General features: G+C 41.7%; 2 protein-coding genes across 2 annotated transcripts; one reads left to right on the top strand and one right to left on the bottom strand.

Moving 5' to 3' along the window:
- The first annotated feature begins 375 nt into the window (after window positions 1–375).
- On the top strand, window positions 376–7085 carry tgm2b (transglutaminase 2b). The gene is made up of 13 exons (XM_049733018.2): window positions 376–601; window positions 2495–2674; window positions 3449–3667; window positions 3776–3894; window positions 4205–4333; window positions 4419–4599; window positions 4761–4893; window positions 4985–5091; window positions 5167–5406; window positions 5475–5750; window positions 5808–5968; window positions 6040–6176; window positions 6432–7085. Exons 1-13 carry the CDS (start codon window positions 592–594, stop codon window positions 6580–6582), a joined length of 2043 nt encoding a protein of 680 aa, XP_049588975.1. The 5' UTR covers window positions 376–591; the 3' UTR covers window positions 6583–7085.
- Window positions 7086–7264: 179 nt separating this feature from the next.
- On the bottom strand, window positions 7265–14279 carry LOC125976970 (V-set and transmembrane domain-containing protein 2-like protein). The gene is made up of 5 exons (XM_049733020.2): window positions 14046–14279; window positions 9246–9412; window positions 8233–8277; window positions 7810–8114; window positions 7265–7629 (listed from the first exon to the last, which is right to left on the bottom strand). The coding sequence occupies exons 1-4, from the start codon at window positions 14149–14151 to the stop codon at window positions 7857–7859; spliced, it is 576 nt and encodes a 191-aa protein (XP_049588977.1). The 5' UTR covers window positions 14152–14279; the 3' UTR covers window positions 7265–7629; window positions 7810–7856.
- Between the last annotated feature and the right edge of the window lie 31 nt (window positions 14280–14310).

Below are 14310 nucleotides of genomic sequence, written 5' to 3'. Positions count from 1 at the left end.
TGTTTTATGTTTGTCATCAAATGTTCACCCATTTTTGAATTTGTGGGTACATACAGCCCAAACAAACCCATTTAAATTCTTAAAGTCTTTTTATTTTTTTTAATGTGTGCCAAAGTCAGCGCAGAAAACTGACCCAGTATGTGTTTGTCAATGGCGTCCAGTTGAGCCATGCCGTGCAAATAGATTGCTGAGTAATATTTTCCAATTAAATGGTGCAATGAAGGCCGTCATTGACTTGAGCATTGAGTAACCCGGTGTGTCGTACATGCACGGTCGTGAATTTACATCCTGTTAGTGCGTCTTGAAAGCCATCGTGACATCACTGTTGAATCAAGTCTGCCTTGTGTGGCCACCGGGAAGCCAATGCAAGAGAAGCACGCTTCTTGAGTGCCGGGAAGTTCCACTCTAACCTAAATGTGAATTGACTGTGGGAATGACTCCCCCCCTCAGAACTTTTTGAGGGGAGGGTCGCATCACGCCCACATAGCACTCTGGCATGGGGTGGAGGAAGAGTACAAATAACATGCAGATAACAGCAAATACACATTTTCCATTCAGGTGCTCCACGGGTGACATTTCCACTCCAAAAACATGGCTCAAGGTAAGTCATACTCGCTTAGATTGATGCCAGTTTTTTTTTTTTTTTTTATCCAGCATGAAAATGGAATTCTTTATGTCTTTTATGTGTGATTTCACTGGAACTTTTTCTGCACCCCCATCACACTTCTTAAGCATGTACAGTATGCATGTTAAAAATAATAACAATAATAAATCACTGATATTTGAACCTCTTGAAACTGGACCACTTATAGAATCTGAGCAGCTGGGGCTTAGTTCCTCTCATCGACTCGATGAAGTATTTACCCCTGGGAGGAATTCCAACAACTCTCAAGAGAAATCAGTCAAATGGGCTGATGACCTTTATTGTCAGTCTGGACAATTAGCATCGTCTATCTTTAGATTATTGTGATTAAAATAGATGCATGTTTTCAACAGGAGCAAAATAATGTTGCAATTAAAAATAAAATTTCATAATAAGTCCGTTTTTATGTTACAAGGTGTAATATTACAATTAAAATGTCGCAATAGGATAGATAAGATTAAAGTCAGAATATTTTTAAAATAATTTTAAAGCTGTTTATGTACGCTGCCTTTTCAATCGCTTTACACGTTTAACATGCTAAAAAATCACGTTTCAATGTTACACTTCTATCTTTAGTACAACGTCGCCTGCTTTCCAGCTTCGGGAATTTCCACAAAGCATCCATAAAAGATGTCTCATCCACATTTTTGCATGTACATTTCCCAAAGTCAATGTTGTGTTTTCACAGAAAAGCTACAGGCACATGATTGTTGTCTTTTGGCCTTATAAGGTAAACTTAGGCCTCCGCTGCACTTTTTTGACACAAGTAGCTCGATAATCGCAAGAGTGTGGGAGTGTTCCGTCAAGGCTGGATTGTTTGTTGTATGTATGCAAGTAAATTTGATGTACTGGTTTTCATCTAAATTGATCCCCAGAGAGGGAATTAAGACAACTGTTTTGGATTTAAACACAGGCATGGTTAAATGTGTGCATGTGATATTCATCTTTGTAATTGTTTCCACATTCTAATCCGCTTGGAATTGGCTTCAATGTGTGAGTGGATTTTAAAATTCAGAAGAATGTGGTAAAATGGATGTGTTGGATGACGGACGTGCAAATGTGGTTTATCGCTTTACTTTTGTTTCTTGCACACAGATCAAATGAAATAAAATGAGCAAAAGTTGTGCTAAGCCGATCCGCATTTCTCCCGAGCTAAATCATGTTGGCATCTTTCAGGAATTTGCTCCAGTTGTTCAACTGACATCTGTTCAATTAAGGAACAAACCAAAGTCGTGCGTGTAGAACACTGCTCAGATTGGATTGCCTTTGGCTTCATATAAATCAGCAGGACGCCTTCGAGGCTTCGTCTGTGTTTACTTTGGTCTCGCCTGACCGTGACATCGCAGACTCGTGTTTGTGTGCAGCCGCTAATACAAAATAGACGGAAGGGTTGTTAACCTTTGGACATGTCATGAATTGGCCGCTTTTGGCAGGAGGCCAACAAGCAAAGCGTTAAATAGAAATTGCATGGAGAGGAAGTCAAAGGGTGGGACTGTCTTATAGTCATGGCTCACCCTGGAGAGAAGGAGCGGCTCTACTGTGTGTGTGTACGTGAGTGTGGTGGAAGTAAATATTTCCACCTTGGTTTACGAAAGAGACCTGCAGTTCACTGTTATCATCATAAACGGAATCGAGAAATGATGAGGAGCTTGGGAAAGTCCCAAACTACTAAACCTGACACACCTTTTATCTACAAATTCTTAATGGCATATTTGTAATAGGTCGCCATTGTAAATGAGAAAATGTTCTCAATTGGCTTACCTGGTAAAACATCGAATAAGGTCTCATGAAAAAGTTTGTCATCCGGAATGCAATGCAACTCAATTGCCACTGTTCCTTTTCTTTTTTTAGCTCTAGACATCGATCGCTGCAACTTGGAATGTGACCTCAACAACACAGACCATTACACTGACCTCAACGGGGTGGACCGGCTGATAGTGAGGCGGGGTCAACCCTTCACCATCAGCTTGTATCTTCGTTCGGGAAGCTACCAACCAGGATTTAGCACTCTGCAATGCATTGCTGAGACAGGTGACCCAATTTTTATCAATTCTTTCTTTGTCAGGGTTCTGAGAGGGCTCTCTGACTGGAACATGTTCCAAGTTTCAAAGGTGGAAAGGACAATCCATTGTGGTTGCGTCCTGTTCGGATGTTAATGGAATTCAGGACGCATTCCCGACCCGTTTCATGCTGACACACGTTTTGCAGCCTATTGTCATTTCAGACATGGAAAAGAGGAAATGAGATGTGGTGTTGATTGATGGGGAAAGGAAACACTCAGACGTGTATTTATTTTTTATGTCGTGTCATTTAGTGAAGATGTATTTCATTCCTTTCTCCTACTGGGGCAATATATTTCATTCATCAACTTCTGCTTGACATCTAACATTTAGTCATTGTCTCCCGCCTACCGTGATAAGACTTCTTGCCAACAAATGGTCAGGAAGTACCGCTTGCCAACAGGAGATGTGTGTATTGCCTGATAACCATGTCTATGATATCACATTGAGCATATTTTCATGGGTTCAAGGAGGATCTTTGATTCCATGACCCTCTTGGTTTCCTAGGCGGTGAAAGATGTGAAGGAAGCGGAGCGTGACCCAGACGGAGGGTTATGTAACTTACCAGAACAGCAAAATTAGCCATTTAAGGCCACATGATTTTCAAATCATCGGGGTCATCGTCATTATGTGTTATTTCACTGTTGGTTTACATGAAGAAATTTACAGTTTGAAAAAACTCCCTTGAGTTTTGTTAGCCAGACTCAAATATTTCACTTTTCTTCAACCATAATTACTTTTGCAGGTCCGCAGCCTTCTGAACAATACGGCACCCGGGCCTCGTTTGGTCTGTCCGCCAACGTCGACACGTCGCGCTGGAGTGCGGCGGTCGTCAGCCCCCCTGGAAACAGCGTGGCGCTGTCCCTCTGCGCTGCCCCCGATGCACCCATTGGACGTTACAGCCTGAGCTTGGGACACTCTGCACGGATTGACTTCATCCTGTTGTTTAACCCCTGGTGTTCAGGTGGATCAACTCAACCTGGTTCTTGAAGAACATATGAATTGATTGAGACAAAATAAGCTAAATGAGTGAGCAGCATTATCTCGAATAAATGCCGTTTCTTGGCAACAGGAGATGCTGTATATCTGGACAATAAGGAAAGTTTGGAAGAATATGTCTTGTCCCAGGATGGGATCATCTTTCGGGGCGATGCCAAATATCCAATAGCGACTCCATGGAACTTTGGCCAGGTACCAACATCAACATTGAAGCAGCCAGACTCACTCCACACATGCATACGGTTGTTTAGAGCCAACGCTCTGCAGAATCACACATTTGTAAGACTTCAGAGTAACACCTGCAATGTCCAGAGTATTATGCAATCTGACAGGAGGCAGAGGAGGATTGTTTTCGTTTCCAGTTTCTCTTGGCATGGCCAGCACGTGATTACTGAAGCTTTATGTGCTTTCGCCACACCTGTTTGTTCGTTTCCAAAACATGTTTCTCACATATGTTCTTCAGATAAAGGGCGGCAATAACTTTGTTTCTTTTGATGCACAGTTTGAAAGTGGAATCCTGGATGTGTGTTTGAGGGTTTTGGATATGAATCCCAAATATCTACGTAATCCAGGCAAAGACTGCTCAGGAAGGAGAAATCCCATCTATGTGTCCAGAGTTCTCAGTGCCATGGTGAGTTGACTGACTACATTATTTTTATTTTATTTTATTTTATTTTATTTCAAGCTGCAGGTTGACACTCCTTTTTGCCTTACAGGTGAATTTCAATGATGAAGACAAAGGGGTTTTGCAGGGAAACTGGACAAACAAATTTGACGGAGGGGTGAGCCCCATGTTCTGGAAGGGCAGTGTGGAGATTCTGCGTTGCTGGGACACACAAAGTTGTCAGCCTGTTCGTTTCGGACAGTGCTGGGTGTTTGCTGCTGTTGCCTGCTCAAGTAAGATAGGACTTTGTATATAGAGTGTGGCAATCTATCGCAATGGAACACACTTTGCCTTACACGGAGACAATGCTGACATGTGTACATGTGCGATACTATGATGTGCAATACATTTTTTTGTAAAGTATTGCAATAACCACACATGTATCACACTGTAGTTTCCAGAGCTCTTGGCATCCCCTGCAGAGTGGTCACCAACTATTACTCAGCGCATGACGTTAACAGCAACCTGGTGATCGAACGCTACATCAACGAGAATGGGGAACTCATTCGATCCAAAGAAATGATCTGGTATCTATTTATTATAAAACATTGAAGTCTAGAAGTAACTTTGGTTGAGAGCTCTCTGATTGTGTATTGTTTATCGTGCGGGTATCTGTAGGAACTATCACTGCTGGGTGGAGAGCTGGATGACCCGACCAGATTTAACTAGTTCCGCTTATAACGGCTGGCAAGCCAGTGACCCCACACCTCAAGAAAAAAGTGACGGTAACCAACACTTTTGATGACCACATCTCCGAATTGTGGTGGATCACGTCGCATCACACACCTTCTTTTCCTCAGGAGTGTTTTGTTGTGGGCCCATCCCTGTCAGGGCCATTAAGGATGGCGAGCTCATGTACAAGTACGACGCTCCCTTTGTCTTTGCCGAAGTCAACGCTGACGTCATCACCACCATGAAGAAAAAAGACGGCAGCACATCGAAAGTCACCTCGACCCAACTGGTGGGGAAGAAGATCAGCACCAAAAGCATTGGGAGCGACCACAGAGAAGACATCACTCATCTGTACAAGCATCCTGAAGGTAAGCAGGCGGCATGGGTGAAGTTCATTGATTGGGAAGAAATAAATAAAAAATAAATCTGTGCTCAGGTTCTGATGAAGAGCGCGAGGCCTTCAAGAAAGCCAACCACCAAAATAAACTTCTCCAGCAGCAGGACAACCAAGGCCTGAACGTGACAATCAAAGTGTCCGAGGAGATGAAAAAGGGCTGCGACTTTGACGTCTTTGCTTTGGTTAGCAACAACACACAGAGCGACAAAAAGTGCCGCCTGCTCTTTGGATCCTGTGCCGTGTCCTATAACGGCAATCAGGGAGGGAACTGCGGCTTCAAAGATTTACTCAATGTTGAGCTCTCACCTGGAGGAGGTGAGCCAGCCGTCAGAATCGTCATCAAATGACACAACTCATATGATTTTCTTCCAGCCAGGAAGGTTCCACTAAGGCTCAACTATTCCAAATATGGTGGGCAGCTCACTGAAGATAACATGATCCGTCTGGCAGCTCTCGTGTTTGACTACGCCACTCGGGAAGCCACGCTGGCAGTGAGAAACATTGTGCTGGACAATCCTGAAATTCAAGTCCGAGTGAGTGTTAGTGATGAGAGAAGTGTGTATTTTGATTGCACTCAAAATGATGCTAATTGTGTCTTTTGCAGATTTTGGGTGAACCCAAGGAGAATCGCAAACTGGCGGCCGAGATCACGCTAAAAAATCCTTTGCCGGAGCCGTTGGAGAATTGCTGCTTCAGCATGGAGGGGGCTAACCTGACTGGAGGAAGTGTCATCTCGGAGAGGTTGGATATCTCTGTCAGCATGTCTGATGTCTATTTTCCGGGGACTGGCTTTATCAAATTTCATGTCATTGCTTTCCAACACTGAGAAAAATAAATAACTGATTTTAATCTATGCTGGAAGTAAACACAGGTTTTGTCAGCTCAAAAAGATAACACTGCCATAATTAGAATATAAATGCTGATTAGTCATGTAAATATTGAGTTCACCGGAGGCTTATGAGATTGCTTGGCACTAATATTTACTTTGACCCGCAGGCTGAGCTTTTCGGTGGGACCTGGGGAAGACGCCAAGGTGAAAATGTACTTCACTCCCACCCACAGCGGACTGAGAAAGCTGGTGGTGGATTTTGACAGCAGCAAGTTGTGTCACGTCAAGGGCTACAAAAACGTCATCATTGGAAAGTAATCGCGTTACGAGACAGAAGCACTATGAAGGTGTCACTTTAATTTTGATCATATGTAAAATGTATCCCTATAAAATTTTTATGTAGTGTAATGAGTGTTTATATTTTTGTATGTTAAACGGCACATGATTTTAAACAGGCATTTCTTCCAAATATAAATTTGAAGACTAAAGAGACATTTGGAATAATGTTTTTATCATTGTCAATAAGTGCGTGTGTCAATATTGTTTTTATTGGCACAAATATTTAAGGCAACTAAGAATGAATTAAGAGTGCAATTTACATAGAATTGACTTCCACATTCGAATTTCAAAACAAATGATTTTTTTTTTTTCCTCCCCCCTTGGTTCATGCCTTGTGTTTGAATGATATAATAAATTTGTGGACTGTATGTAGCCAGACTCATGTCGCACTACTAATTTTTTTCTTCTTCTAGTTTTCATCCTATGTTACCATCTGTGGGAGCTGTTATGACATCACAAATAAAAACTGACTGTATTCCATATTTTGTTTTACTTGTGTTATGTGACAACATTGCCCTCTACTGCCCACAGTCAAAAAATATTGTTGAAAATACAAGACACCTTAAAGTTTTTGGGAGTATTTAACACCAAAAGTGCGTAAATCAAGATTTATGTGGACATACTAGTTAAATTGTAAAAGAAACACAAAGTGTAAAATATGTTAGTAGGCATGAAGGTACACAAACTGTTTTACTGGATCGTAGTGGATAAAATGATACGAAATGAGAATGGCAATTACAAGACAGCCAGTATTGTTGTTGAAGGCATACATTTAAAACTAAAAACATTCTAAACAAAAACTCTAAACATTTTTCAAAAGGTCTTGAAGCCACTATTAGTCGTGATAATAAATATTTTACTTACATTTGCCCGTTCAAAGTTTATCGCTTATCCTCCTTAACGTCAACTTCCTCCAACATTACAAAAACATGCCAAGTTCATTAAAGTTCCAGTCCAGCCACAAATCGAATGAGGCAGGGAAAACAGATGGTTGTTTCCTTTCAATTGGGAATTAATTGTACATTCCTGCAAATGGAGATTAGCAACACATAAAAAAAAATCAGTGCTAGTAATGATTACCTGTTTACAAAAAAAATAACAGCTGCAGAGGTTCGACTCATAAAAAGTACATCCATTTCATATTTAAAACAAAGCAAAAATATGGAAGGCGGCAACAATAAAAATGCGGATGATGAGAGTGATCACCTTCTTAGTCACGAACATGCACGCTAAGAAACAGACTTTGCCGTCAGTCAGTCGTGTTGTGACCCCATCTCCTTTTCGTCTTTCTCTCTCCTGTGCTGGCTGCCCCGCTGGTCCGAGCGACGGCGCGATCCGTGGACGTCGGAGCTCTGGCGAGGCTCCACGTGGAGGTAGGCCCGAACGTGATGGCGCTGCGCCACAGAGCCGCTGAAGTCAATGACGCGACACTCGTAGGTGCCCTCGTCCGACGGCTTGACGCTGGACAGGCGTAGCTTGTGTGAAATGTTGCTGCCGGCTACTTTCACCACCTAAGAGGCACGCGGACTTGTTTTTACTGATGAGTGAAGGCAAATGATGCAAACTGGAGGAGTCTCGTCCTTCAGTGTGGAGCTCAACTGAAAAGCGGAAACATGTCTTTGTACTTACGCTAATTTTAGTGGCGTCTTTCAACGTCTCCTCCAGAGGAACAACCTGCACAGAAATATAAAATGTCAGAAAATGTCAGAAATATTTCAACTTTATTGACGATACAAAGGCAGAGTCTGCAATGAACTGATTAGATAACATTTGTATGTATAATTTGACATTTTTTGTCATCCCATAAAACTCAAAGAGCTGTTTGGGAGTCAATCGAGCCAATCTTTTGGCTAGACTCAAAAAAAAATTAGCCTGACTCCCTTATCACTATTCTTCATGTTGTTTTTCTCCTTAAATTGCTATTTTTTATGCAATCTGATCTTTATGTATGATTTTTCCTCATCTCATATATTTGCCTATATTTCACAAGGTTTTCCTCAAGAGCCACCCATCTCCGAGTTCTGCAAAATATGCATGCGCACTTGCACAGATGCATTTCTTTTGGGCATTGGTATGAATTATGCATGGCGTAGACGTTTTCAAAATCTATTTATTTTTCAGTGCCAATTACGGTGTCTGCAGGCTCCGCAGGAGAGTGTAAGTGGCCCCATTCGGGGCGGGAGTCAACCTGTTCCTCCAGTGCTGGCTGGAGTCAATTAGTAATTATCCACTCATTTCTGTTCCGCGGGATTTATGGTCGATAATATCTTGGTACAGTGACCAATTCTGCATCCATAAGTCAACTAATCTCTCCAAAACTGCAGACTGAGCAAACCTAATGCTTGGCAAAGTGAACCCATGAGGTCCTCTTTTGATTATTGATGCCCCTCTTGTTCTTTTAATTCATTCTTACAGTCCTACAAAATATAGCAACGTCCGTACCGTCATTAGTGTTAAAATTGGAAACATCCATCATCTATTGGCCCTCAAAGAAAAACATACACACATTACATGGTCCATATAAATCTTGTTCATCCTTGAGAGCATCCATTAACAAAACAGTGGAGACTTGCATGAAAAACAAATACGCCCAAAAATCTCTTTTGCAATTAGTAACAAAGGAAAAGTGCCTTGCTGCTTACATCATTTGTGATATGTGCATGCTTCTTGGGTCCGTGTCTGTGCTCCTTGGTGTACCACCACTGGATCTCCAGAGAAGAAGGAGAACCTGCGCCGCGGAAGGAACACGCCATCTCTACATCCTCGCCACTCTGTGTCGTGATGTCGTGGGGCACCTCTGTGAATAAAGCTGGGAGAGAGCCATTGAAAGATTGACTTGTAATTTCTTTATGTCTTTACGGATACCAGCCTGAGAGAAATGTCACCTTCAGAAACTATATGAAGGGCAGCTTTATCGATGAGCTGCAGCATGTCTTCTTACTAAATAGCTGGTGGCATTATCAACTGCTTTAAATATTGTCTGTTCCTTTTCGGTACAAAAGTTCTAACGCTCGTGATATGAACTGCAAAGAATCTCCGTACTTCAAATCAAGTCAGAGAATGGGGAAAGCCTTGACAAGGAATTCTGTATCATTTGAACTACCTGACCTTTTAGAGTCGCGTCCTTGATGCATTTTCAACTCACGGCCTGCCAGTGGTCTCATTTGTCAAGAGAAGCGAGGCGGTAGAGGTGAACCGATGTCGATGTGACTCAAAGAGTTAAGCAAAGTTAAGTCCTGCACAAAAATGTGTGTATATGTGGGCATGACGTCTGAAGCAGTTCTTTTTTTTTTTTCCTTGAAGCTTCCAGTGCTTATTTTTTAGCCATCTTTGACTGTCTCCTAACTGCCTCTAGCTGTGTCATTTAAATCAGAGAAACTCTCCTCGATGTCCCTGAACTGTTTCACCCCTCGTGGCAGGTACATTTGGCGCACACCTTCCGTGCCACACAGAATCAATCAGTCCACAGACAACAACACGCCGATCGCAATCCGATTAGGTCTCCACCGGGTCGATGCTCATCGCAATCTAATCATCAAATCGGCTCTGTGTCCGTCTTCCCTCGCTTACCACCATCACGAAATCTTGCACTGAGGAAGAATATATATCGGTGCATGATGAACACTGCAGCTTCAAATCTTGCTACCACTCTGACATTTGTGACAAATATCATCATCAACTGTTTCGGACTTTAAGATCCCCGCACCAAAACCAAAGGAACAACACGCAGTAATTCAAATGAAACAGTCCAGTATGTAAATCCAAATAATGAACTGAGCCAGCTGCCGGAGGCTTGCTGAACTGACCTTCTTGAGCATATATTTTACTTGGCTCTTCCAGCAAAGGCGAGGAATGATTGTTTCATGATGCACGTCCACAACATGCATTTTTAAAGGGATCCTCGGTGGCATTTTTCACTGCATATTGAACTCCGAAAGAGCGAAGAGACCACGAGGACTCGAAAAGAGGCTGCTTCCTGGCCACAGAAGACTCATTAAAAATGAAAGAGGGAGAGGAATAGAACCTATAAATGTAAACAGAAAAATACACACACACACACACACATGTGACTCAAGCCCAAGAGGGATAAGTCCAAATCAAATATTTTTTCTCTTCAGGTCAGAAGGAAAATTAGTTGGATAAATCAAGAGTGAGTGGCAGAGTGGGGGTCAAAGCAATGATTATTCTTCTTGGCCCATGGAGCTTTTTCAAGATGACTTAATTAAAGAGGATGTATTAGCATGGACAAGAAGTGTGTGTTTTGTGTGTAATCTTTTTTTTTTTCCCCACACCATTTTCAAAGATGCACCAGACAGACACAAAAAACACAATTGCAGCAAACCTTTGTCACACTCAAGTTGAAATTGTTTGGTTCAGTCTCACTCAAATGCATAATAGAGCTTTCGTTGCCATGACAACCAAGGATGGAGCAACAGTGCATAATCAAGGGTTACTCTGTGTTGCCAACTCAGAGATGTTTTTGACTCCAACTAACCCCTTTTTTTCTTTCACTTAAAGCCGCATTGAAAAATCGGATGAGTTGTGAAATTTTGGAGGACACAAACTGCTATATTAGATTTTATAATAAGGGCAGGTTAAAATAACAGCAGTGCAAAGCAGTCTCTGAGTCCGTTTCTTGTGCATTTGCCTCTTGAGGACCTTGCTCTGCCTTAAGAAATTATCTGAAAGCAAGTTCTGCTTGCAGGAATGATTGCACAAATGCATCTTAATGGCAACGTTTTGCCATGAGCAGAGGTGCCTCCTCACAGAACCAGCTACTAACGTAAGGATTAACTTAATGGCACAGTTTCCGTCATGCCTGCGTGGCACAGAGGAGAAGAATTGAATGGGGGGAAAAAATGAGTACCCAAAGATCAGGACATGAACAAAAACTAACTTCCGCCAAGGTGAGTGTAAATAAGCCGTGAACAGATTTGCCCTGGGAGGTGTTATTTCCCTAATGGCTTTAATAGTCAACAGTTGAATGAAGCTTGTGTAAAAATTGTACTCGTGCAAATAAAGCTTATTTATTTAGTGAATGAATAATCAAAAGCCCTTTGATTATTTTCATCCAAAGCGAATAAAAATCCATTTCTTAATGTATACAGCGCTGCTACTTCACGTCTCTGCTGATTCAAATACACTTATGAAAACATTTTATCACGCTGGCTTGAAATGACAGAAGTACTAAGATTGCTCACAGCTCCAAATAGCGAGAGGGGTGAATACACAACATTACATACTGATAAACAAAAATAAGTCATGTGGGAATTTGCCAGAAAGTCAATAATGTTGCATTAGGTTCAGATTCAGCAGCGGGACAAACAGACAGCCAGCTCCTCGGGGAAATAAGTGGATGCTGTGAGCCCTTCAGCCTCCATTCAAGGTGGACGGTAAAAATCATGAACTAAGAGTAGAGAGCAGCTGTCTGCCTGTTGCTGCAGATCATCCGAACCCGCAGCATGAATTCTTCATATCCTCGGGGACGTAACAAACGAGGGGCTATTTCCATTTCCTCCCGGTGTGTGTGAGAACATGTATTAACATGCCTTGTTGACAACTCGCACCCGGGCCGAACTCACGGGAGATGAATACAAACGTCACGCTCTGTCGGAGATTGTGCACGGCCATCAAAAGATGCGAATTGAAGTACAATTGAGTGCGGCGCCGACTGACCCGCTCTCATCTCTACCTGAACTGATGCATTTTAAATGAGATGGAGCCAAGTACGTCTGGATAGTTCATGTACTGTATATATATATATATATATATATATATATATATATATATATATATATATATATAGTATTTTTTTTGTACATTGCGTCCATTTTACCTAGTATGTTACCAAATGTGAATTTTCTTAAATTACGTTTATATTTATTTAATATTGTCAGATATTGTTTCACAAATGCAAATCTACCAATTAATCTGTTTGAGCACAGTCCAAGCACTATTAAGTGAGACAGCAACGCAAAGTGTCATCCTAATTAAGATGACACCATGCTGAGGCCTGACAGATCATTACAGGCACGAAGGGAGCGGTAGTGATGCGCTCACCAGGGATAACGGGAGGAATGCTACCAACTTACCTCCACCCCGAGAGCAAGGACAGACAACAAACTGAGTGTGAGATCTGGTACTATCGTTTGAGCAAACAACCAGAAGGTTCTTTGTGCAGCCTCCCGCCGATACTCACCAACTCATCCCGCTGATTAATCTTCACACAGGACCAATAAGTGTTTCGTGTTGGGAGGCAATTTGATTTCTACTTGAGCTCAAGTGGAAACTGGGCTGCGGGAGCTTAACGGTCCTCAGATGGATGCATTTATCTGAAACAAATGGGTCTGGCTTGCGTCTAACAAGCACTCCAGAGAGCAGCGCTTTTAGGCTCTGCATGAAAGCTCCACTGCTTTGGTGATTCATTGACGAAACCTATGAAATGATTTTTGGAGATCATAGTTTTACTTTTTTTTTTCATCCTGGTGGCAGCTTGTGATCATAACCCCCCCACACACACACACACCCCCGCTGCCACTCTCATTTCATGGCCTGTTTGAAACCCCACATGAGTGAGAACTCAACAATTATAGCCAATTAGAATTAACTCCCAATGGGAGAAATTTGGCTAATTGATTTTCTAACTTGCTCACCACGGTTAATCCATTTAGAGATGCTGCTTTGGGCACTCATTAATAATGACTGAGTTACCATTAGAAGTGAAGTCAAAGTGATTAATTAAAAAGGCTCAGCAACATGTACTGTGAAGCATTGGTTACTAAATGTAAAATAAAAAACATGTTCAAGCAGCCCAATTTCATTTTAAAGTTCAGTTTTTAAACAACATATTTTATTTTTTTCAACTAATTACCATTCAATAAAAACATTCTGCTGCTACCCGTTTCAAATTAGTACCTGATTCTGCCTCATCAGTATGATTGGAGTGAATCATGCAGTTCACTCCATGACATCATCATCTTGTGTGTGGGGGTGATTAAGGCGACATTGAAGAACTGCTTTCATACCTTAAAGGTCAAAAGATGCTCGGAAATTCAATGAATTTCACTTCTCTGGTTGCTTAAAGCTTTTGAGATTAAAATGCATAGAATACTGTTCGTTTCTCTACCATCAGGTTAAATTGGGGAACTTTTATCTGTCAATCATTTCGGTTTTAATAAAGGGCCAAACTAAAGAATGATGAATGATTTTTCATTAAAAAAAAAAAAATCCTTTTTTGCAGTTTTTCTCTATGCATTTGGACTTTTATATGGCCCTGAGACCAAAGTTGAAACACTGGACTATTTCTATTATCCAGTGACTAAATATCATCCAATAAATTTAGAATTTAGAATAAAATCCTAAAGAAATGAATAACACCACAATCAAACAATCTCACTCCCAACCAACAGTGCATATTTTACATGCAAAGAATTCAAACTCACCATTTCCAGATAAATGATTATCCAGTTCATTTTGTTCTCCATAGAGCGCTGCATTAAATTGCACATAAAGTCCCACGTAGTGCAAAAGCCCCACTATGCCTTTCATTGCTTCCAAATGTGTCGACGAGTGAGAAGGAAATGTCACATCAGGTGGTGATCATCGGTGAAGGAGCTCCGCAGCGCTGCAGCCGTCACGGACATAGAACTGAACAGTTATGCACTATTCTGCTGCTCAGCCCATGGACGTGACGAGGCAGCAAGCGGA

This window comes from Syngnathus scovelli, chromosome 11, assembly GCF_024217435.2.
Source record: "Syngnathus scovelli strain Florida chromosome 11, RoL_Ssco_1.2, whole genome shotgun sequence".
Taxonomy (NCBI): domain Eukaryota; kingdom Metazoa; phylum Chordata; class Actinopteri; order Syngnathiformes; family Syngnathidae; genus Syngnathus; species Syngnathus scovelli.
This window is presented reverse-complemented; position numbering and strand designations above follow the sequence as displayed.